The 26,123-nt window shown below is 42.8% G+C and overlaps 1 protein-coding gene and 1 non-coding gene across 2 annotated transcripts; one reads left to right on the forward strand and one right to left on the reverse strand.

Annotated features, from left to right (window-relative positions):
• Window positions 1-982: 982 nt before the first annotated feature.
• Window positions 983-20,811, reverse strand: Inx2 (innexin 2). The gene is made up of 2 exons (XM_067143341.2): window positions 20,779-20,811; window positions 983-4,636 (listed from the first exon to the last, which is right to left on the reverse strand). The coding sequence occupies exon 2, from the start codon at window positions 3,985-3,987 to the stop codon at window positions 2,908-2,910; it is 1,080 nt and encodes a 359-aa protein (XP_066999442.1). The 5' UTR covers window positions 3,988-4,636; window positions 20,779-20,811; the 3' UTR covers window positions 983-2,907.
• Window positions 20,812-24,879: 4,068 nt separating this feature from the next.
• On the forward strand, window positions 24,880-24,952 carry TRNAR-ACG (transfer RNA arginine (anticodon ACG)). The gene has a single exon. It is a non-coding gene; the product is annotated as a tRNA-Arg (tRNA).
• Window positions 24,953-26,123: the final 1,171 nt, after the last annotated feature.

Raw genomic sequence — 26,123 nt, forward strand, 5'->3', positions numbered from 1 at the left:
AATTAGTGTAAAGCACACCGCTGATCAGTTAACGGATGGTAACTATACGTATTAATGAACATTTTCAGTTTCTGCTCGATCGGTATTTATTACAGATTTAACAACCTGTGAAAAAACAGGGCTAATAAGGGTCTGCCCGTCACTACAATTGACTTAGTAATCACCATATACTAAATGTGTAAATAAATTGTACTGACAGGTGGCCCATTATGAGCCCTGTTTTCTCGCAGGTTGTTAAATCATGGTAACTATATAATCGTAATACCTAATAGGAGAAAAAAATTACAGGCACTGGAAAAGGCTCCTTTAAAAGAAGTCTCATCTCATTTCATTTCATGAACTGAAGAATACTGACCACTGGTGCGATGTGAACAAAAAATAAAAAAATAAATGCACCAATATTAAACATGAGAAACAGCAGTTTTAAGAGCAAACAAATTATTGTATTAAACACCTTCACTTTACTTGCGTGAATTAAGAGGATCGCTGGGAAATGATGAAATGGATAACAGGAATGGATAAACATAAATGGTGAATGTTTAAAAGCTGCAATGGAATAATTCTGTTCATTGTAGAGCCACATAATCATAAGTGTTCAATGTACATACACAAATCCCAATAATCTAAATTGCCTAAGTTATTTACTTTTAATTTACTCCTGAAATGTACAAATTAACGGAATGATTATTCTCCTTACTAATGAACTATACAGAGGCGAAGGAGTTTTCTACAATGAAGTACGCAATTTCCTTCATAATCCTCTTACATTGCTAATATCCAGTCAGTCTTATTTATCATTACCCAAATATGAAGGAATATTGTATGAAACATGCACACGAGACTGAACGATAAAAAGCAAAAATAAACATTTTGTTGTTAAATATTCCAAAAATTAGCTAACAAATGAACAGAACTACCAATCAGACTTTTCTGCAACAGGCTTCACAGATACAGGTAGAATAATAAGAAAATGAACATTAAAAAAGGAATAAGCAATGTAAATTTATTTGTATATGAACATTCTTTACAAAAATGAATTTTCTTCACTGCCTACACAAACTGTACTCAGTTCGATTCATGTATAGAAAAGGGAGCGAGTGTGGAATGTATTAATGTGGAAGACGTACAGTCCAGCCTAAAAACGAATCTCAGGTTTTACATGTAACATGGCTATAACATTAAAATCTTAAAATTACTTTTGTAAACGTTTCATAATTAGCTACACTAAAATACACAGCTCTAAACAAGGCAATATCTTTGTACAAATAACATTGCTTTTTAATACAAAATTTGTGGCTTTGACTGTACTAATTAAAATGAGCAATTTAACTGGAATTTCTTTGTTATACGAAATCCAACACAGATAGACACTGATGACAACACAAAACCTTATTCAAAGCTTCATCAGACTTTAAAAATGGAATACTTTAAAATACTTTGGAAGGCACATCAGTTACAATACCACATCCGTGGTTGTTAAGATTATTAACCAGTTCTTTTAATCTATTATTGCTGAATAACTTTAGAAAACCAAGGCTGTAACAAGGTAATAAACAACTTTCTGAAAGAGAACATTACAAAATAGATATGCTTAAATGTGCGTTTTGTATGGTACCATTTCAAGTTTACAACTTGACACCATTAGAAGAAATGCTACAAACATATTAATGTTCTTAATATGGGAAACTTAGCAATCTTCATTATGTAAAAATCTGAATACTGATCAAAATCTGATTAATAGAAAAATGATGTCTTTTACCAGTGGAATGTGAGGAAACAAAAAAGAGCAAAACATCAGCATAAAAATACCACCAACTAATTGAGAGCAATATCTTTGTCAACAATGTTGATACTTTGAGTATGTTCAGTACATAAACAACAAACAAAAAAAAACACTCCTCCCACAAGAAAATAATATACAACTCTGCAGCAAGAACAATATCCTTAATAGGTAACGATCTTCTTCAAATTATTTGCACTGAATTGTTTGAATGAAAACCTGCAGAGAACCGTGTCAAACATCAAGATTAAATAAATATGCATACAAAAGAATGGTAAATAAACTTAAAAGATGATAGGAAACTTCTCCTGGCAGTTCATTTTGCTTCAACAGAATTAATTCATGCAACCTAGAAAAGCAAAATGCTGTGGCTATTGTTAATGTAATCAACATTTAAAAAAAAAAGTGGAAATGAAGTAAGGACAAAAATCAGATCTCTGATCCTAGCAGAGAATGAAATAATAAATCTCAAGTTTCACATCCACCATTGGATGTGGAAGTCCACCTACTGTGGATAATGCACGTCACATAACAAGGACAAGCTGAAGGCATTTCTTTTATTTCATTCTTAATAAACCAGTCTTTAGCTCATCACAGGAATAGTATTTTATTTGCTAACATTGCCCAACCCTTGGCCGATCACAAACTGCGTGGTCCTGAACCAACAGGTGTACCAACACATAACTTTTGTCATGGAGGTTAATTTACACAATTGCTCCCTTGTACTGCATTCATTACAAAGTTGGCAACACCGAACACGCGCACTACGAAAAAACTGGTCCCATTTCACACAATGCATACGATATTTTAGCCCTTTTAGGAAATAACAAAATATTTCCTCAAAGTCACCTAAACATAGTTTGCAACGATGGCCAAGGATAGAGAGCAACGAATAGCAATGTTCAATGTAGGCTATTTTGAAACCTACATTTTATCATTATTTTCGCCAAATCGAAATCATACCGATTGTCCAATACTTGGCGAATAGGAATGAACACAGTACTATACCATTTTGCCTTCAATAACTACATCTCTCTTCAGGAGCATTTTAACTTCCGACTTTTTAACAATTTCTTTAAAATTTTCATTAAAAAAATAGGCACGATTTTTAAATGTGAAATTTTAGCTTAGACCGTCTCTTTTCCTTCTAATTTCTTTGACAAGTCCGCTACGAGTTCTTTATAGATGAGAGGATCGATGTTCTTACCGAGCTGGTAGAGGACGAACCAGTCTCCAATCTGGCACTTGCGAGAGATGATTTCAATCTGCTCCTGGGGTGCGAGGCGAGATCGTGCACGCAGCAGGTACATGCGGATCTGTGGGCCCATCACGACTGCTGCCCTGTACAGCAGCGAAAGGCCCGTCAGCACAGACAAGATGACGAACCAGAACCATAGGAACACGTATATCTTCTCGTTCACGATGTTCAGAGGTAGAACGCACAAGCCATCGAACTTCTGCACCGTACCCGAAGGACCGTACTTGTGGAACGTACACTTTGTTACTTTAGGAAAAACACGGGCCATTGGATCAACACGATCCTCAGGCTCCATCTCCGTGAATTTAACTACATCAGATCCATATGTAGTAAATTCACCATCCAAGAAAAGGTCCATGAAGTAAATTTGACCTACTACATTAACAAAGTTTAATGCTTCACAGATGAAAAATCGAATGGCATAGAAATTTTGAGAATGCAGGTTCGTAGCAAAGTAGTCGACTAGTAATTTCTTACGGTCAGACTTGCAATCATCACTAACAACCGGGCAGTTGAGGTCAAGAACCAGCATCTTAATTCTTCCACCTTCCCAGGTTTTCCACAGGTAACGCGGGACGTAGAACAAAATGGCCTGGAAGAACAACACAAAGCACACCCACTGATAATATTTGTGGTATTTCACTTCGTCCTCTCCCTCTACGTAACTTCCTACACCTGAATGGGGCACTTCCTTGCCGATCTTCCCTGTGTGTCGGTTGGGGATAGTGAAGGTTGAATAGATCCAGCAGTACGTGTCCATGACATTAGGGGGAATTTCATCCACAATACAGTCAATGGGGTCACCAATATACTGACGTGATGTTACGAGGAGTGAAAATGCGATCAGGATAATGACCGTCGCTTTGTAATGAAGTCGAAACACATTGTTATCGATACATACCGAGTCTAGCTTCAGCAGCCCCTTGACGGAGCCGAACACATCAAACATGTTGCTTTGCTTGGATTTACTTTGTTCACTTGAAAATTAACAACACACTCTTTCTGTAAAATTTTTCGTTCAAATGGAGGCGTTATACCTAGATAACGCCCCAATTAACTAGCACAATCCTCACTTCTATCAAAGAATTACTATTCGTTCACCAAGACACATACGTTTCCACTCACACGCTACAACATACACGCCCTTGTCGGCCAACCGAATAAACTTCACCCTCCTGTCGCTTGAAGACTGTCGTTTCACCAGGGCCTCCTGCTACTACTTTGCCTTGCTGGACATGCGCAGTCGCATCTACTTGGACGTGGAGGGGTTGAGTGGGGGAACGGTGTGGAAAGTAGTGAAGAGTGCTTGTGAGGGGAGTCACAAGGTGGGAGAATGTATTTCCCCTTCTGTAGCCTCAAACAAGGCCCTAGTTTAATGCGTTCCTGCGTGCTGGACGAAGTGTCGAGCCAGGAGAGGGATGGTTCTTACATACAACTTGTTTCGACAACTTGATGATAAAGACGTAGGGAAATTATTTGTTCTGCTTCCTGACTGCTCCTAACTCTGATGGTTACTCATTAGAGGGACTTCAGGTTAAACGTTTTAAATTGCAGAGAACTGTCTCTTGTCCACGCTTCCGTTCCAAGAAGATTCCAACCTGTAAACAAACCTTACTGTTAATTGACCATAGCATGTGTACAATTCAACGTATTTATAGATACTTAATGACTATTAGTTAATAAGTTGTTTATAAACATAAAAGTCATTCACAAAAAAAAAAAAAAATGTCACAATCCAGATTTCGACCACATGTCATCTTTTAAAGACCGAGCTCGATAGCTGCAGTCGTTTAAGTGCGGCCAGTATCCAGTATTCGGGAGATAGTAGGTTCGAACCCTACTGTCGGCAGCCCTGAAAATGGTTTTCCGTGGTTTCCCATTTTCACACCAGGCAAATGCTGGGGCTGTACCTTAATTAAGGCTACGGCCGCTTCCTTCTCACTCCTAGCCCTTTCCTGTCCCATCGTCGCCATAAGACCTATCTGTGTCGGTGCGACGTAAAGCAACTAGCAAAAAAAAAAAAAAAAAGCATCTCTTAAAGGGTGCCGATGACCTAGATGTTTAGTCCTCATTAAACAACAAGCATCAACATCATAATTTTTAACTGGTGTATCATAAACATAGCTACTTATGTGTAAATCATGATCATGGCCGTCTAGGTTACAGAAACGTGTATTTATTAAGACTTGTTTCATTATTCTTTCCAATTGTTTATTTTTCGTTGCTTTTTTTCATTTGACGTTAATTCTCTGTATTTATTTTTAAGTCATTCTTCTGTGCCATTATAGCCACTTGCATGTATTTACTTTGAGTAATGAAGCTAGGCTACCTGAATATAATCAGAGCATTGAATAAGCGTGAATATGTTGAAGCATTAGAAGTTTCAGGTTTCAGTACTCAGTTCGGATCTTTTCAATGTTCAAGAACGTGTTGACAGATATTCGATGTTCTTTAGTGTTCGGGAACCTAAAGTACGTATGATAACTGCCATCTACTGGAATGCGGAATTAAGTTTTCCCCCTTTTTCCTAAAGGTTTAACGTGGCATTGACATACATTTTCAGCGACGCAAGGATGGGAATTTGAATGGTAGCAAGCAGCCATGCCCATAATTAAGGGAAACCACGGAAAAACCAGGGCTGTCGACGTTGGGATTCACATCCACCGTCTCTCAAATGCAAGCTCACAACTACTCGATCCACAAAACACAACCAACTCGCTCAGTTAAATGGCGTAAATATTTACAGCCATACAGATACTCACTAAACTTGATTTATTCTCGTTCGGTAACACATTTGATTAGCTAATAGTGAACTTTTTTTTTCTCTTTTCAAATATCCTTCACTTAGTGATTGCACGTTGAGTACTCAGCCCAGGCTGATTGAAACCTTCAGCTGTCACAGTTAGCATTGATATCACTGAAGAGGTGTTCTAGAGAAATGAAGAGTCCGATAATTTTCCGTTGCTTTCCTAACCGAGCCAGAAGTTGATATTACACGTCAATCTGCCAAGTCCTCTGAAATACACACACCGACCGATCCTATGGGAAACTATTTCAACCATTCAAAAGAGGGACTGGCTGCACGAGGAATGGCATTACTATATAACATCATTCATACCTCAGTCACTTTCATATTGTCAACGCCGAGGATAAGACTGAGACAGGTAAATGAAAGTAACAAATTAGTTCTAGCCCACACTGCAAACGTAGTGCAATGTAAACATCACGTCTCGCCAGCAAAGGCATAGGGATTGCGTAAATGTCCTAATAATGACAGCACATAGATGCACGGTTTATTTTGCTTGCAAGCATCATTGTATGTAAAAGAAAATGACCGAAGTACTTTTGACCATTTATTTATTTATTTGGCTTCTCAGCTGAATGATAATCCAGTCCTTCAATTTTGAGAGTCCTGAGTTTGATTCTCGACCGAGTCGGCGATTTTAGCCGCGTCTGGTCAGTTTGTTTGTCTGAACAAACACCTCTTCACATAAACAACATACTAGCAAGTAGCACAGGAACACGTGCGAGTGAAGGCATCCTGTTTACCTTTTTTACAGGGCCAAGTACACATGAGCGACACACTTTGAACCTACAACACCAGTTATGGACCAAAGAGCAGATTATTAACATTATTATTTCTTTCTTTATTTCTAAATCCGTTTACCCTCTCTCTGACTCAGAGAGGGATCCCACCTCCACCGCCTCAAGGGCAATGTCGTGGAGCGTCAGACTTTGGGTCGGGGGATACAACTGGGGAGGATGACCAGCAACTTGCCAAGGCTACCTCACCTGCTATGCTGAACAAGGGCCTTGTGGGGGGACGGGGAGATCGGATGGGTCGCCTGGTGTGAAAATGGGAAACCACAGAAAACCATCTTCAGGGCTCGAACCCACTATCTCCCCGATGCAAGCTCACAGCTGTCATAATCTTCTTATTCTTTTGCTACCGCTTGTTCCCACGCCTGTGGGGTCGCGGGTGCGAACTGCGTAGCACATGTGGATTTGGCCCTGTTTTACGGACGGATGCCCTTCCTGACGCCAACCCTATATAGAGGGATGTAATCCTATTGCGTGTTTCTATGATGGTTGGTAGTATGTTATGTTGTCTGTACACGATGAGGAAAGTGTTGGGACGGACACATATTCCCAGTCCCCGAGCCAGAAAAGTTAATCAGAAGCGATTAAAATCCCCGACCCGGCCGGGAATCGAACCCGGGACCCTCTGAGCTGAAGGCCAGTACGCTGACCAGTTAACGAGTCGGACTCACAGCTATCATAATAATAATAATAATAATAATAATAATAATAATAATAATAATAATAATAATAATAATAATAACACCGTACATAATAATGTACTATTTTGGAGTAAAATATTTTCTTTCATACGTTTGTGTTTAAAATTTGCTAGGTCATGTATTGGGGATTCCTTCGTTCATTTAGTGTGAGTTTTGTTTACTTATTCTTCTTAATCTGTTTACCCTCCAGGGTTAGTTTTCCCCTCGGACTCAGCGAGGGATCCCACCTCTACCACCTCAACTCATTTGACCTCCCGAGGCTGAATGGACCCCTTCCAGCCCTCGTACCACTTTTCAAATTTCGTGGTAGAGCCGGGAATCGAACCCGGGCCTCCGGGGGTGGCAGCTAATCACATTAACCATTACACCACAAAGGCGAACTATTTATTTATTTATTTATTTATTTATTTATTTATTTATGTACGTATGTGTGATTAGCTGCCGTTTCCGGAGGCCCGGGTTCGATTCCCGCCTCATCTATCCCAGAATTGTTTTTCCGCGGTTTCCCACTTCTTCTCCAGGCAAGTGCTGGGATGGTACCTAACTTAAGGCCACGGCCGCTTCCTTTCCTCTTCCTTGTCTCTCCCTTCCAGTCCTCCTATCCCTCACAAGGTCTCTGTTCATCATAGCAGGTGAGGCCGCCTGGGCGACTTATTGGCCATCCGCGCCAATTGTATACCCCGACCAAAAATCTCGCGCTCCAGTACACTGTCCTTGAGGCGGCAGAGGTGGAATCCCTCGCCGAGTCCGAGGGTAAAACCAACCCTGAACGGCAAACTGATTAAATAATAATAATGACAATAAAATTAAATATATAAAATATAGAAATAGACTTTGCCATGGTGGTAAGGATGGAAGGATGTAGGTTCCATTCGCCGCCATGAAAAATAAAAAATATAGAAATTAGGCTTCTGGCTATGGAGAGTCACATTTCACTTAGCCTCCATCAGAAAATAGCAGCAGGGTAATTCCTGAGGGCGAAAGCGGCCGAACTGTATACCACGTAGGGCCGAGGTTACCGATAGTGGAAGTCTTCTTCCACTCCTCCAAGGAAATCTATGGCCTGCACTGAAATGATTTGCTTGGCTTAGCTTATTGAAACATAGGATCCCTTCAGATTATCAAAGTGGACGTGGTCGGAGCGCAGTAGAGAATGGGGCGGACCACGGATTGTTACGGAAAACTCTGCTTAGGGTGCATAGATCGAGGGACTCAGTAGTCCTCTACTGTCTAGATTTGGATAAGTTACGAGCTCTACTATACCATTCCCACGTGGCATAGCAACTCCTCAGAACTCTGAATCGCCAAGATGGCTGTGACTCCGCTAAATGACCTGCGTGGTCAGCGTGAATTCATCCTCAGCCATATTGCTTGGCTTTCTTGCCTCTCGTGTTAGACAGCTCTCAGTTCGTGTGACGAGGCTGAGAGAACTCCTTTCGCTGGACTGCCCGGGAATGGAAGCTGTGGCCTTCAGGTAAGAGGTAGTCTCGTCCCTGGCTGCCTAGCCTTTCTGTATACTCTTTCCTTCGTCTGCTCAGCTTCCCACACCCTGGTGCTGTCGCGAGTGTGAAATATGTCAAATTGACCCAATTTTACGGCCGCATGCCCTTCCTGACGCCAACTCTGTATGAAGGGCAGTACTCACTATTGTTTCTGTTGTGGATGGTGATGTAATGCGGTGTATTGTGTGTTGCATAGTTATGAAGAGATGTGTTTTGAAACAAACACATAAACCCTGTTAACCAGATGCGGATAAAATCCCCAGACCAGCTGGGAATCGAACCCAGGATTCTCTGCACCGAAGACCACGACGCTGATCATTCATCTAAGGAGCTGATTTTCTATACAATAGTCAATTATATGTTGTTTTCTTAATTCTCCATCGATGATATCGTGCCGTGGTGGTGGTGCTTGCGTGGTCAAAAGACCCTGAGAGCTATGCTGGCGGTAGCTTAGCTACTGGTACGGCCTCCCAAGCCGGACAAGTCGAAGGTGATGACGCAGACTAAAAGGGATACTCTGGCCCTCCAGGTTGGAGATGGAGGACTAAGGCAATCGACAGAGAGCTTTGCGAAGACCAAGGTTCTGCAAGGACAGTAGCGTCAGGAAGGAAGGAAGGAAGGAAGGAAGGAAGGAAGGAAGGAAGGAAGACAGGGAGTGAGTGAGCGAGTAAGTAAGTGAGAGAGTGAATGAGTAAGTAAGGTATGTTTTTAATTATTTGTTGTACGTCGCACTGATACAGATAGGTCTTACGGGGACGATGTGACAGGAAAGGGTTACGACGAGGTAGGAAGCGGCTATGACCTTAATTGAGGTACAGCCCCAGCATTATTTGTTTGATGTGAAAATGGGAGACCACGATAAACCATCTTCAGGGCTGCCAACATCCGGGTTCCAACCCACTATCTCCGAAATGCAAGCCGACCGGCAACGTGAGCCAGACAACCCAACCATTCGCTCTGTCAATTTTATGTATTCTAAAAAAATCTCCAGCTGTGATTAAAGAGATAAAAAGGAATGCAAACACCCGCGACAGCTGTTTCAATAGTGATTGTTGATTCATTGATTTACAGAGTGTGTTGTAAGAGAAACATCGTGCTTCTTCAAACGGTAGAATTTCTTGTTATTTTTATCGGTGACATGTTTTATTTACACGTTGCAGGCTTGTTTGTATAAAGAACAGGTGACTTTATCTTTAAAAGGATAGTCTTGAACGTATTTAAGACCTATTCAACAACAGCAACAACTTTATTTCTTAAAGTATGAAGAATGTGCAAGTTACGTAAAGTACCGTTGGGAATTCGTGGTTAGATTAGGCCTGTCACCGCATTGTCGTAAGTGATTAGAAATGTCTTCCGGGATTTATTGTCAAATCCATTAAATATCAGCTGACGGATGTGACTTAATGTGCGGTTTAGATAATACCCATGTTCTGCGAGAGCATTATATTTCTTATCGCTCTCCTTGGGTGAATCCCCAGCGTTGCTGACTTCGGGAAGGGTATTTTATTCTCATCTGGTTATTTTTTTTGAAGACTTGAGTAGAGAAGGCAAAGAGATTGGACTTGAGATCAATGAACAAAAGACGAAGGTAATGGTGTAGGCTCGGAGAAGGAAATTTACAAATGACCAACTTGTCCCTGAAGGATCCAAAGTGGAGGTGGTGGATGAATTTAAATATCTAGGTGTACATCTGAGCAACAAGAATGAGGAAATGGTGGAAATACAGGCAAGAATTCAAGCTGCCAACAGAGCATACTTTGCAGTACTACCACTTTTCAGAAGTAGAGATAGAAACCAGAGCTTAAAAGTTATGTTATACAAAACCCTCATTCGCAGTATAGTGATGTATGGAAGTGATACGTGGACCCTCCCAAAGAAAGCCGTGGAGAAGATAGATTCCTTCGAAAGGAAAATCCTGAGGAGAATTTATGGACCCATATGCGTACAAGGGGAATGGAGAATTAGATATAACAATGAACTATATTCCCTGTATGGGGAGGCACCCCTGTCGCATGCCATTCGAATGAAGAGACTTAAATGGCCAGGTCATCTAATTAGGATGGAAGAACACCGAGTCCCAAAGAAGGTATTCTTAGGAGATTTTGGAGGAGGAAGGCCACGTAACAGATGGGAAGATGGTGTACATCAGGACGCAGCACATATCCTCAAGATTCGGAATTGGAGAGTAGCTGCACGAGATCGACAAGTTTGGCGGAGAGCAACTGGGGAGGCCATGACCCGAAAACGGGCCGTCGAGCCATAGGGCGGGGGTTAATTTCTTTGACTTTTTTTTTGTTTTTTTTTGTTTTAGTGTTTACGACTTCTTCCTGTGGAGAAATATTGATAGTAAAGTGTACCGCTTACGTCCTTCCACGAACTGAAACGGAAGATTGAAGACGAAATCACTGTCATTCCCCGAAACAGGATAGAGTGAACACTCGAGAGTTTCTGTAACAGGTTATTAGAATGTGAACGCCGAAATGGAGCTCGGCTCCCAAGATGATTCCAGATATCGAGGTTTTCACAATCTACAGGGTGGCGCAAGGAAACGGGAATTTATGAAGTAACGTATTTTGTACGAAAAAACGCAGGAAAATTATTTTTATTGACGAAAGTACGTGTATGCAATATGCCATTTATGTTTTCATTACAAAATGTCACAAACTGTCACTTCTTGAAGATGACATCAGAAAGATGTGATCCATTTCGGCGTTCACATTCTAATAACATATTACGGAAACTCTCGAATGCTCGCTTTATCATGTCTTGGGGAATGGCAGTGATTTCGTCTTCAATCTTCCGTTTCAGGTCATGGATAGTTGAAGGACGTAAGCGGTACACTTTAATTTCAAGATGTCCCCACGGGAAGAAGTCGCAAACAATAAGATCAGGCGATCTCGCAGGCCATGGAATGTTGCTTTTATGTGAAATGATGCGCCTTCCAAAGAGTTGGCGAATGGCTTCCATCGATTGTCGAGCAGTATGCGACTTGCTTCCGTCCTGCTGAAACCACATGTTTTCGATATTCAGGGCGTGCAGTCTTCCTCCATTCCAATGATGCATTATTACTAAGTGGCAACGCATTCACAACAACTACGCATCGGTTCCGTAAACCTAAAAATGGGAAGTGACTGGTGCTAGACGGACAATTTCGAAGGAGGCGGTGAATGGTGAAGAATATAAACAATCCCGGACATCATCATCCATACACAGCGGACTCTTCTTCTTCTTTATCTGTTTACACTCCAGGGTCGGTTTTTCCCTCGGACTCAGCGAGGGATCCCATCTCTACCGCCTCAAGGGCAGTGTCCTGGAGCTTCAGACTCTGGGTCGGGGGATACAACTGGGGAGGTTGACCAGTACCTCGCCCAGGTTGCCTCACCTGCTATGCTGAACAGGGGCCTTACGGGGGGATGGGAAGATTGGAAGGGATAGACAAGGAAGAGGGAAGGAAGCGGCCGTGGCCTTAAGTTAGGTACCATCCCGGCATTTGCCTGGAGGAGAAGTGGGAAACCACGGAAAACCACTTCCAGGATGGCTGAGATGGGAATCGAACCCACCTCTACTCAGTTGACCTCCCGAGGCTGAGTGGACCCCGTTCCAGTCATCGTACAACTTTTCAAATGTCGTGGCAGAGCCGGGAATCGAACCCCGGCCTCCGAGGGTGGCAGCTAATCACACTAACCACTACACCACATAGGCGGACACACAGAGGACTCGGTGCTGAAAAATTTGTTGGCGATTTTTAGACAGCATTTGCACTCCCTGAGCTGAAACACCATGTATTGGATGTCCTTTTTCCAATAAAAACCGAAAGAGAAAATTCGCCTGATGGTTGACAATTTTAATTTTGAGTCATAACTCAAACGCCGCTTACTATCAAACAACAGATAAAAGAAATATTCATGAACTGATCATGAAGCCAATCATTTTGATTCCCTAACAGAGGTGGCTATCAGGTAGATTACCTCTTTCCATAATTAGCCCTCCCGGTGGCCATAACTTACTCGGTTAGGCGTCAAATTATATGGTCAGACACTGCGGTTAGTAGATTCGAGTTCCGTGGGTGGAAAGAAAATTTACCAAAATAATTTTGACCAGCAGGGTAGGAGAACTGGTGGTGTACAATTTCTAATCACTAGACTGCGTGCCTAATGTCTAGATTCAATTCGTCAATCGCATGGGGACGATAAGCCTTGAGCAGACCCCACGGTGTTATTCTACAGGAGTAAGCTACCTGTATGTAGCAAGACAGGGTTTCATCCTCTCCCGATCTTATCATCATTAAATTTGTAAATTTTAATATATGTGCATGTACCTTGCATACGTTTGCGTATGTCAAATATTTTACTGTAATTAGCTGCCACCCCCGGAGGCCCGGGATAGATTCCCGGCTTAGCCACGAAATTTGAAAATTGGTACGAGGGCTGAAACGGGGTCCACTCAGCCTCTGGAGGTCAACTGAGTAGAGTGGCGGCGAAAGGGGGGTTTATTCCCACCTCAGCCATTCTCGAAGTGGTTTTCCGCGGTTTCTCACTTCTCTTCCACGCAAATGTCGGGATGGTACCTAACGTAAAGCCATCGTCGCTTCCTTAACCCTTCCTTGTCTATCCTTTCCAATTTCCCGACCCCCTTCCACAAGGTCCCTGTTCAGCACAGCAGGTGAGGCCACCTGGGCGAGATACTGGTCCTACTTCTCAATTGTATCCCCGACCCAAAGTCTACTGTTATATTACTGTCTAATATTACTGTTATTATTGTTAATAGCCTATTTTTCATCTTGCTGTCATCTTTTTTGTTTTTGCATCAGTTAAACGTAGCAGCACGCTGGCCTTTCACCGCTGGGATCCGTGGTTCAAATCCCGCTCATTCCATGTGAGATTTGTGCTGGACGAGACGGACAGGTTTTTCTCCGGGTACTCCGGTTTTCTGTCATCTTTCATTTTAGTAACACACTCCAATACTATTTAATTTCATCTGTCAGTCATTAATCATTGCCCCAGAGGAGTGCGACACCGAGGGAGTGGCCGTTCGGTTTAGGGTCGCGCAGCTTTGAGCTAGCATTCGGGGGGTATTGGGATTGAACCCCGCTGTCGATAGCCCTGAAGATGGTTTCCGTTGTTTCCCATTTTTATACAAGGCAAATGTTGGCTGGGGTTGTTCTTTAATTAAGGTCACGGCCACTTCCTTCTCACTCCTAGCCCTTTCCTATCCCATCGTCGCCATAAAACCTATCTGTGTCGGTGCGACGTAAAAGCAAATTGTAAAAGAAAAAAGAAAAGAAAAAAGAGTGCGACAGGCTTCTGCAGCCGGTACAATTCCTATCCTTGCTACTAGACGGGGCTTCATTCATTCCATTCCAGACGTGAACGAATGACTGGAAACAGGCTATGGGTTTTCATTTTCATTTCTAGGTTAAGAATGGTTAAGTGTAAGAAATGGAGTACATCCCTAACTTTGCCAGAATAAATAAAACATATTATTATTATTATTATTATTATTATTATTATTATTATTATTATTATTATTATTATTATTATTATTATTATTATTATTATTAAAGGGTGTCTTTTGTCGTTTCAAAATTCACGTGTGCAATGGCAGAGAGCCCAACTGCGCCTTCTCAGCTATCACATCCTTCCAGTGGAACCGAGAGCATTTCGCGACTGTTAACATTTTCAGCCAGGTAAACGCATACATAGATATCAGAAGAAAGATCTTATCATGCGCGTACTATTCAATAACACACCCATAAATAATCACTATGCAATCAATTAGTTTTAATGAAGGTGCGGCTGCTCCTTAGATCTGATTGTGATACAGTATCTGCTGAGTTACCGTTGCTAGGCACCGACACTATAGGAGAAGCTCGGATGAGATTTCTGATTTAGTTCAAACGTACCACTTTTCTTTTTTTCTTTTTTTGTTATTTGCTTTACGTCGCGCCGACACAGATAGGTCTTATGGCGACGATGAGGCAGTTAGGGGCTAGGAATGGTAAGGAGGCGGCCGTGGCCTTAATTAAGGTACAGCCACAGCATTTGCCTGGTGTGAAAATGGGAAACCACGGAAAACCATCTTCAGGGCTGCCGACAGTGGGGCTCGAACCCACGATCTCCCGAATACTGGATACTGGCCGCACTTAAGCGACTGTAGCTATCGAGCTCGGTGTACCACTTCTTAAACGGATGTTGTGGCAATCCAAATTGATCAATTACGCATGCGAGAGAATGGCATTCATCATGAAGTTAGATGCCATAATGGTAATTATAAAACAAACAAGAGTCTCCTCTGTGCTGTAGTGCTTAGTGTGATTAGCTGCCACCCCCCGTAGGCCCGAGTTCGATTCCCACCTCAGCCATCCTAGAAGTGGTTTTCCGTGGTTTCCCACTTCTCCTCCAGGGAAATGCCGGGATGGTATCTAACTTAAGGACACGGCCGTTTCCTTCCCTCTTCCTTGTCTATCCCTTCCAATCTTCCCATCCCCCACTAAGGCCCCTGTTCAGCATAGCAGGTGAGGCCACCTGAGTGATGTACTGGTCATCCTCCTCAGCTGTATCCCCCGACCCAATGTCTCACACTCCAGGACACTGCTTATGAGGCGGTAGAGGTATGAACCCTCGCTGAGTCCGAGGGAAAAACCAACCCTGGAGGGTAAACAGATTAAGAAAGAAAGATAAAACAAGAGTAAATTAATTGAAATGTTTATCACGAAAAATGTTCGATATGCTGGGAATCGAACCTGGAATCTTTTGATCATTCAGCGAAGGAGCTGGACCTGAGTTTCATTTTATCAATTTTTCAATAGATGATCGGCTGTTCAGGGTAGTGGAACGAATCCTGACATCATATCTTGGCATTTAAGTCCGTCGCTGCAAGCATTAAAGAAAAGAGTGTGACAGGCTTCTGCAGCCGGTACAATTCCTATCCTCGCTACTAGATGGGGCTTCATTCATTTCATTCCAGACTCGGTCGAATGACTGGAAAAAGGCTGTGGATTTTCATTTCTAGGTTAGGTCTCGTTAAGTGTAAGAAAGGGAGTAAATCCCTAAATTCATATAAAAATTCTGTCCTGCTTCATGTCTGAGTGTACCGTCTTGGTCTTCGGTTCTCGAGGTCCCGGGTTCGATTCATGGGACGTTCTTAAACGGTGAATTCCCTTGCCAAGTGGACTGCGTATTTGTCTTTTCTTCAACATTCCTGCAATTTGCCACACGCAGCACACATTTTGCCATACACGAAGGATGCAGCCCACCTTCGTCGGTGGTTATGCTTTACAAGGGCTGCGCCAGGCTAGCAATAGTCATACGAATTTATTAATTATTAGGTAAACATTCCTAACCAGGTGAGTTGGCCGTGCTGTTAGGGCCACGTACCTGTGAGCTTGCATTCGGGAGATGATGGGCTCGAATTCCACTGTCGACAGGCTATAAGATGGTTTTCCGTCCCTATAGTCACACCAGGCAAATACTGGGGCTGTGCCGTATTGAAGACCACGTCCACTACCTTCCCAATCATAGTCCTTTCTCATCCTTACGTCACCGTAAACATTCGACGTGTTAATGCGGCGGCGTTGAACTGCTAGCCAAAAAACAAAACAAAACAAAAAAATCTAAAAGCCAAAACAAAACTGACAATGTGGCGTAGTATTTTACTACTTGTAAATTTCATAATAATAATAATTTCATATTATTATTATTATTAGTTTCGATTCCCGGCCAGGTCAGGGATGTTTTCCTGGATTTGAGGGTTGTTCGAGATCCACTCAGCCTACGTGATTACAATTTAGGAGCTATATGACGGTGAGATGGCGGCCCCGGTCTAGAAAACCAACAGTAACTGCCGAGAGGATACGTCGTGCTCGCCACACGACACCTCATAATCTGCAGGCCTTCGGGCTGAGCAACGGTCTCTTGGTAGGCCATGGGCCTTCGGGGCTCTTGCGCCGCGGGGTTTGGTTTGGTCTTCTTCTTCTTCTTCTTCTTCTTCTTCTTCTTCTTATTCTTCTTCTTCTTCTTCTTCTTGTACTTCTTCTCTTTGGTTTTTAATAAGCGAATGATACATTTACCAGTAGTTTAAATGCTGTTGAAGTTAAGAGAAATAGCTCAATATAAATATTGCTTTAGTTGTCTACAGAAGCATTCTATGAAACATTTAAGTAGGCAAATAAAACGTGCTGACTTGACCTTTTACTCCTGATGATTTCCACTATTCGGTCCGCCTCTGTGGTGTAGTGGTTAGTGTGATTAGGGTGATTACCTGCCACACCCGGAGGGCCGGGTTCGATTCTCGGCTCTGCCACGAAATTTGAAAAGTGGTACGAGGGCTGGAACGGGGTCCACTCACCCTCGGGAGGTTAACTGAGTAGAGGTGGGTTCGATTCCCACCTCAGCCATCCTGGAAGTGGTTTTCCGTAGTTTCCCACTTCTCCCCTCAGGCAAATGCCGGGATGGTACCTAACTTAAGGCCACGGCCACTTCCTTCCCTCTTCCTTGCCTATCCCTTCCAATCTTCCCATCCCCCGGCAAGGCCCCTGTTCAGCATAGCAGGTGAGGCCGCCTGGGCGAGGTGCTGTCATCCTCCCCAGTTGTATCCCCCGACCCAGGGTCTGAAGCTCCAGGACACTGCCCTTGAGGCGGTAGAGGTGGGATCCCTTGCTGAGTCCGAGGGAAAAACCGACTCTGGAGGGTAAACAGATAAAGAGGAAGAAGAGGAGGAGGAGGAGGAGGAGGAGGAGGAGGAGGAGGAGGAGGAGGAGGAGGAGGATTTCCACTATTCTTGATAAGAAAATCATAGTTCTTCGTAGGTACTATATTATTGTACTTAGGAAGCAAAATATTAATTTATATTGTGTATTATAAGAGATATTGTATGTACAGTAGGATAGCATAGAAGCATAGTAATTTGTTTCAGTACTTTTTTTCACGTATTCAGTATTTTAATATTTTTATGTTATGTTATTTATGTATTCACTGGTTAAATGTAAGACAGGGACATGTGTCCCTAACTTTGCCAGTTAAAATAAACCATATCTATCTATTTATATACATCCCATCTTAGTTTCAGATTTAGGTGTACAGTATTCCTGAAAGTATTAATGTCGACAAGTTTAGCGCATTAGTATGCTGAACGCATTTACAGCATCTGAAATGTTAAAAACTGGTGCAGATGAGGAAGATGTGACATAGGAAGAAAATAAATAAGGAAGAGAAATCCGGTGACGTCTGGTCCGGTGGCTAAGGAGTGACGAGCGACGCACTACTTCCTTAAAGACAGTTACGCAGTCCTCTAGGTCAATCCCGGAATCATAACGTAGAAACAAAAGAAATAGGCCCTAATAATAATGTCCAGATCCGGTGAAATATAGTGTCTCCTTATATAAACTAGAACAAGTTTTTTAGAATCATTCACCTGTCAGTCTGGTCTTTGGTAGGCCTAATATGAAAGTGACTGAGGTAAGAGCAACATCATTCCTCATATAACCAGACACTGCGACGAACCAGAAAATGTATGACCTCTACAGTAGTATACATTTCAGTAGTCTTGGCAAACTGGTATAAAACAGAACCTTCTCACTCAGTCTGGAAAACAACGAGGAACTATCTTCCTCCTCATTTTCTAGTCTAATAATAATGTCCACTTCTGTAGTGTAGTGGTTAGCGTGATTAACTAAATGATTAGTCATTTGATCATGCGAAACGATTTTAGCGAAGCACGGCTTCTATTGCCGGTTCTGCCACGAAATTTGAAAAGTTATACGAGGGCTGGAACGAAGTCCACTCAGCCTCGGGATGTCAACTGAGTAGAGGTGGGTTCGATTCCCACCTCAGTCATCCTCGAAGTGGTTTTCCGTGGTTTCTCACTTCTCCTCCAGGCAAATGCCTGGATGGTACCTAACTTAAATCCACGTCCGCTTCCTTCCGTTTTCTTTGTCTTTCCCTTCCAATATTCTCATTCCCCACAAGTTCCTGTTCAGCATAGCAGGTGAGGCCGCCTGTGCGAGGTACTGGTCCTTCTTCACAGTTGTATCCCCGACCCAAAATCTCACGATCCAGCACACTGCCCTTGAGGTGGTAGAGGTGGGATCCCTTGCTGAGTCCGTGGGAAAAACCAACCCTAGAGGGTAAACAGAGTAATAATAATAATAATAATAATAATAATAATAATAATAATAATAATAATAATAATCTTAGCATCAAGATTCCTACAGTCTGCCCCTTATTCACAAAAAAGATCGTAATATTAGGCCTAATGTAAGCGAATTGTTAATCTAGAACCTCTTGTTAAAATGCTCTGAAATCGTTTAGCGTGATCAGCCACTAATCATTCAGTTAAGTGGAACTGGTTTTGAAAAGGCCTTGTATCGAACTAAAAATCATGCTGTCTCTTATTGAAGTGGCTGCCTAACCAAGGCAGGAAGGGCGTGTCGGGTTCACCCAGAAGAACGTGAGATCGATACGCGGTCAGAAAGTCGAAACATTCAGAAACATGATTCCAACTTCTCGATAGACACATGATCCTGAGTTTTTCTCTGTATACACTAAAAATGAACATCGGGTTAATTTTCCCGGGGGCAGAATGTACGGGGTATAGACCTACAGTAGTATCCGACTGACCGGGCGAGTTGACCGTGCGGTTAGGGGCGCTCGGCTGTGAGCTTGCATCTGTGTCAGTGCGACGTAAAGCAAATTCTAGAAAAAAAGTATCCGACTGAGTCACGAGATTACGAAGTCTCCAAGGACCATCATGTTCGGATATGGCTTTGCTTATTTCTTGTCCCTCCCCCCCCCCCCCCTCTCTCTCTCTCTTTCTCTCTCAAATTAAAAACAGTCCAGATCGGAAATGAAAGTTTTTCATATTACCGGTAACCTAGTGCCAACGGCTGCACCTATGTCAGAGACATATGCTTCACTATTGTCTTGGTATTCTTCATTTTCTCTCAAAGTTCTGTTGTTATGGATACATTCAATTCACAATACATAGTTGCTGTCCGACTCGTTGGCTGAATAGTCAGCGTACTGGCCTTCAATTCCCGGCCGGGTCGGGGATTTTAACCTTCATTGGTTAATTCCATTGGTCCGGGGGCTGGGTGTTTGTGCTGTCCCCAACATCCCTGCAACTCACTCACCACACATAACACTACCCTCCACCACAATAACACACAGTTACCTACAGGGCAGATGCCGCCCACCCTCATCGGAGGGTCTGCCTTACAAGGGCTGCACTCGGCTAGAAATAGCCACACGAAATTATTATTATTATTATTATTATTATTATTATTATTATTATTATTATTATTATTATTATTATTACATAGTTGCTTCCATTTTGGAGTAGTTTGGATAGTTAGTTATAACACATTTCATTATTACGATGCACCAATTATAGTTACTTTTTTCACTCCAGAGAATTTTTTTTTGCTAGTTGCTTTACGTCGCACCGACACAAATATGTCTTATGGCGACGATGGGACAGGGAAGGGCTAGGAGTGGGAAGGAAGCGGCCGTGGCCTTAATTAAGGTACAGCCCCAGCATTTGCCTGGTGTGAAAATGGGAAACCACGGAAAACCATCTTCAGGGTTGCCGTCAGTGGTGTTCGAACCTACTATCTCCCGAATACTGGATACCGGCCGCACTTAAGCGACTGCAGCTATCGACCTCGGTACTCCAGAGAATATGAAAGGTGAATGAAATAGAAGGAACCTGCCTTCTTGCAATAATAATAGACTACATCACTGCGACGGGTAACTCGGACGAAGGTAGTCAGAATGGTTTGACGAGGTCATGCACCGCACTCTTTCATTAATACATGTCACTAGATGTGTGTGAACTGCCGCCTTCTTCCTTTCTAGTGCTTTGTTTACCAGACCTGTTCACTGAATAGACCAAATGATAAAATCTGACACACAATACTTAAATGAAATAATGAAGACTTACCAGACTATTCCGTGCTTGAAGAACATATTGATAACGAACTCAACACCACACTAATTAAAGAATCGAGATACTAACAACAGCTGCTTTTATAGCCTTCTTATCTGCTTGATAAAAAGAGAACAGCGGACAATGACAACTCATCTTTCCGTTGCCCTTTCCATTTTGAGAAGGTGTCCCTCGAGAAACTCTTTTCTTGATCTCACACCTTAAGTCAATCATAGGATTTTGTTGACAACACCATCTTCGTCTATCAACTGGGTTTCATCAGTGGGAAAACCTGGAGCATGCACACGAAAACTGATAGTAGGTCATCCTACAGGAAGATATCAGAGAGACATACAGTATACCTGGAATTAAGGCTGGTCCAAGTAAAAACCAGTGACTCACTATTTATAACGATCCAGTTACTGTTTACTAGGGGCTGCAAACTTGTGCCAAACAAGCAAAGAATATTTACTTATTTTAATTGTGAGGATGAGTCACCTCTGTGATTCCTAAACTTGTTCACTGAAGTTCGTGGATGGTTACATATTGTACCTATAGTTGTTGTTTCGGTCATCAGTCCATAGACTGGTTTGATGCATCCCTCCGTGCCACCCTATCTTGTGCTAACCTTTTCATTTTTATGTAACTACTACATCCAACATCTACTCTAATATGTTTGTCATATTCATATCTTGGCCTACCTTTACTGTTCTTGCCGCCTAAACTTCCATAAAAAACTAACTGAACAAGTCCTGGATGTCTTAAGATGTGTTCTATTATTTTATCTCTTCTTCTGGTCAAATTTCGCCAAATCGTCCTCTCACCAATTCGATTCCATATCTCTTCAGTGGGGATTCTATATACCCATCTCACCTATAACATTCTTCTGTAACACCACATTTCAAAAGCTTCTATTCTCTTTCTGAGCTAGTTATTGTCCATGTTCCACTTTCAAACAATGCCACGCTCTAGATAAACGTCTTCAAGACATCTTTCTAATTCCTATATCAATGTTCGAAGAGAACGAATTATTTTCTTAAGAAAGCTCTTCATTGCTTGTGCTAGTCTGCATTTTCTGTCCTTCCTACTTCTGTAATTATTAGTTATTCCACTACCCAAGTAGTGAATTTCATCTAATTCCCATAAGAGTTTATTTCTTAATCTAATGTCCGGCTCCATGGCGTGCTGGCCTTTGGTCACAAGGGTCCCGGGTTCGATTCCCGCCAGGGTCGGGAATTTTAACCATAACTGGTTAATTTCGCTGACACGGGGGCTGGGTGTATGTGTCGCCTTCATCATCATTTCATCCTCCTCACAACGCGCAGGTCGCCTACAGGTGTCAAATCAAAAGACCTGCATCTGGCGAGCGGAACTTGTCCTCGGACAGTCCCAGCACTAAAAGCCATACGCCATTTCATTTTTTCTTAATCTAATATTTCCTGCATCCCCTTGACTTTGTTCGACTCAACTATGTTACTTTAGTTTCAGATGAAATGTCGTATGGCTTTTAGTGCCGGGATATCCCTGGACGGGTTCGGCTCGCCAGGTGCCGCGCCCTGCGCGTCGTGATGAGGATGAAATGACGATGAAGACAACACATACACCCAGCCCCCGTGCCATTGGAATTAACCAATTAAGGTTAAAATCCCCGACCCGGCCGGGAATCGAACCCGGGACCCTCTGAACCGAAGGCCAGTACGCTGGCCGTTCAGCCAACGAGTCGGACTAGTTTCAGATAAAATAACAATATAATCGACAAATCTCGGAGTTTTGTTTTCCTCTCCATGGACTGTGATTCCCTTTCCAAATCCCTCTTTTATTTTCTTTACCACCTATTCTATATAAACATTGAAAAGGAGAGGGGGCAAACGGGAGCCCAGGATCATTCCTTTATGGATCGCTGCTTCTTTCTCATAGCCCTATTCTTATAACTGAAGAACGATTTTTTGTACAGATTGTAGATTAATTCTTTCTTGGTATCAGATTACGATCACCTTCATATAGTATTTAGTCAAAATTTAATGCAAATTGTTGTATCCAGAGTATTTTTTTCTTCTTTTGGCATTAAACAAAATGTACCACTGAAGGTGAAATCAATCACACCTGAAAATGCAATCACCTTTTTATGATAAGTCATCTAATTGGCTTACTTATATTTATTTACATACACTTATCCATACGCTAAAAGTGTAACATTACAACTGCACACATGTGAAATCATGAACTAAACGAGTTAATTTAATTTATTTTGTAGGAAACTATATTTAATAATAATAATAATAATAATAATAATAATAATAATAATAATAATAATAATAATAATGATCAATCAATGTTCGGCATTTAGGACTATCGCCCAGGTGGCGGATTTCCTATCAATAGTTTGCCGAACTTCTTCTTCTTCTTCTTCTTAATCTGCTTACCCACCAGGGTTGGTTTTTCCCTCAGACTCAGCGAGGGATCCCACCTCTACCGCCTCAAGGGCAGTGTCCTGGAGCCTGAGACAGTGGGCCGGGGGATACAACTAGAGAGCATGACCAGTGCCTCGCCCAGGCGGCCTCACCTGCTATGCTGAACAGAGGCGTTGTGGGGGGATGGGAAGATTGGAAAGGACAGACAAGGAAGAGGGAAGGAAGCGACCGTGGCCTTAAGTTAGGTACCATTCCGGCATTTGACTGGAGGAGAAGTGAGAAACCACGGAAAACCACTTCCAGAATGGCCGAGGTGGTAATCGAACCCACCTCTACTCAGTTGACCTCCCGAGGCTGAGTGGACCCCGTTCCAGCCCTCGTACCACTTTTCAAATTTCCGAGGCAGAGCCTCCGGGGGTGGCAGCTATTCACACTAACCACTACACCACACAGGCGGCTTGCCTAGCTTTTTCTTATTTTCAGAGAACTTGAAAATTTATCGAACATTTCCCTTGATCATTTATTATTATTATTATTATTATTATTATTATTATTATTATTATTATTATTATGAAAGAATTTGACCAATTATAGACCGCTTGGAACGTATGACTGTTTATGGTACAGTATTATTTTTTCCTTTTCTGATCGCCTGCCTCTGTTCCTCCGAGGTTGACGTCGTATTTGCAAAAGCGAAAAATCCTTAGAAGTGATGTATCGACGGAAGTCCAGCCTGCTAATTATGATGTCATATGTGATATTAGTTTATTTAACAACGTACTTTATGCCGCACCGACCCAGGTAGGTCTAATGGCGACGATGGGATAGAAAAGGGATAGGAGTGGGAAGGAAGCGGTCGTGAACTTAATTAAGGTACAGCCTCAGCCCCAGCATTTGCCTGGTGTGAAAATGGCTGCCGACAGTAGAGTTCGAAGCCGCCACCTTCCGGATGCAAGCTCACAAGTGCGCGCCACCAACCGCACGGGCAAAACGCCCGGTAGATGTTCGTTCTGCAAAGATGACCTGTTATTACTACTGACACTCTTTCTTAATCTGTTTACCCTCCAGGGTTGGTTTTTCCTTCGGACTCAGCCAGGGATCCCATTTCTGCCGTCTCAGGGGCAGTGCCCTGGAGCGTGAGACTTTGTGTCCGGGATACAAGAGGGGAAAGAGGACCAGTACCACGACCAGACGACCTCACCTGCTGTGCTGAACAGGGGACTTGAGGAGGGGGGGGGGGGGAGAGGTCGGAAGGGTTAGACAAGGAAGAGGGAAGAAAGCGTCCGTAGCCTTAAGTCAACTACCAACCGGCATTTGCCTGGGGGAGAAATGGGAAACCATGGAAGACCATTTCGAGGATGGCTGAGGTGGAAATCGAACCCCTCTACTCAGTTGACCTCCCGAAGCTGAGTAGACCCCGTTCCAGCCCTCGTACCACTTTTCAAATTTCGTGGCAGAGTCGGGAATCCAACCCGGGCCTCCAGGGTTGGCAGCTAATCACACCAATCACTACATCTCAGAGGCGGACCACGACGTCCTTACGAATTAGAATAGTAATACATCTTTGTTTATAAATCTTTTCACTGAGCTATGAAAATACGCAGAAACAGTACTCTAAGAGGGCTTATTGAATTCAAGAATCTCATCTTCATCCAAGTTAAGCCTGAAGGTATGATATACTATTAACACATAGGATTTTAGCGTAGGCCCTGTGGCGCAACGGACAACGCGTCTGACTACGGATCAGAAGATTCAAGGTTCGAATCCTGGCAGGGTCGGGAATTTTTCTTTCGGTAGGTGGAGGGGTGTTCGATTCCCTTGAGTGATTTTCCTGGTTTCCCTCTTCTTCTCCGGGCAAATGTCGGGATAGTATCTTACTTAAGGCCACGGCCGCTTTGTCCCCTCTTCCTTGTCTATCTCTTCCGATCACCCCCCTCACCCCCCACAAGGCCCGACTCAATGTCGTTGGTCCAGGACACTGCCCTTGAGGCGGTAGAGGTGGAATCCCTCACGAAGTCCGAGGGAAAAACCAACTCTGGAGGGTAAACGGGTGTAGTGGTTAGTGTGATTAGCTGCCACACTCGGAGGCCAGGGTTTGATTCCCGGCTCTGCCACGAAATTTGAAGAGTTTGTACGAGGGCTGGAACGGGGTCTACTCAGCCTCGGAGGTCAACTGAGTGGAGGTGGGTTCGATTCCCACCTCATCCATCCTGGAAGGGATTTTTCCGTGGTTTCCCACTTCTCCTCCAGACAAATACCGAAATTGTACCTAAGTTAAGGCCACGGCCGCTTCCTTCCCTCTTCCTTGTCCATCCCTTCCAAACTTCCCATCCCCCGGCAAGGCCCCTATTCAGCATAGCAGGTGAGGCCGCCTGGGCGAGTTACTGGACATCCTCTCCAGTTGTATCCCCCGACCCGGAGTCTGAAGCTTCCCAGGACACGGCCCTTGTGGCGATAGAGGTGGGATCCCTCGCTGAGTCCGAAGGAAAACCGACAGATTAAGAAGAAGAAGAAGGTTATTTATTTAAAGATATACTGTATATCTATCTGGTAGACATATTTACAATGTTGCTGTACTTTAATCTTGGATAGTAAATATATATGTTCACACCCGTGATGAAACTCCCTGTCACCATTTAGAGGCTAGCTATTATATCGGACGCCTATTAAATTTTAAATGTTATTTTCAGAAATTCAGTGAACAGAAGTCACACAACACTACAATACTATACAAAATCAAGCAGTAAACTTGTTGAATTATATAATGACATCACTTTTTTCTTAATGAATAACAGGAATGTTACTTTAAAAAAAATTGAAATACTGTCATGTCCGTCCCAGGAATTGTAAATCATTGCATGTACGCACACTGTACCTTTAGAGACTGTAACAAAAAATAAATATATAACGTGCCAGTTTTCTTTGAATAAATAAGAAAATAAAAGTAAG

Source organism: Anabrus simplex, chromosome 3 (assembly GCF_040414725.1).
Source record: "Anabrus simplex isolate iqAnaSimp1 chromosome 3, ASM4041472v1, whole genome shotgun sequence".
Lineage (NCBI taxonomy): Eukaryota > Metazoa > Arthropoda > Insecta > Orthoptera > Tettigoniidae > Anabrus > Anabrus simplex.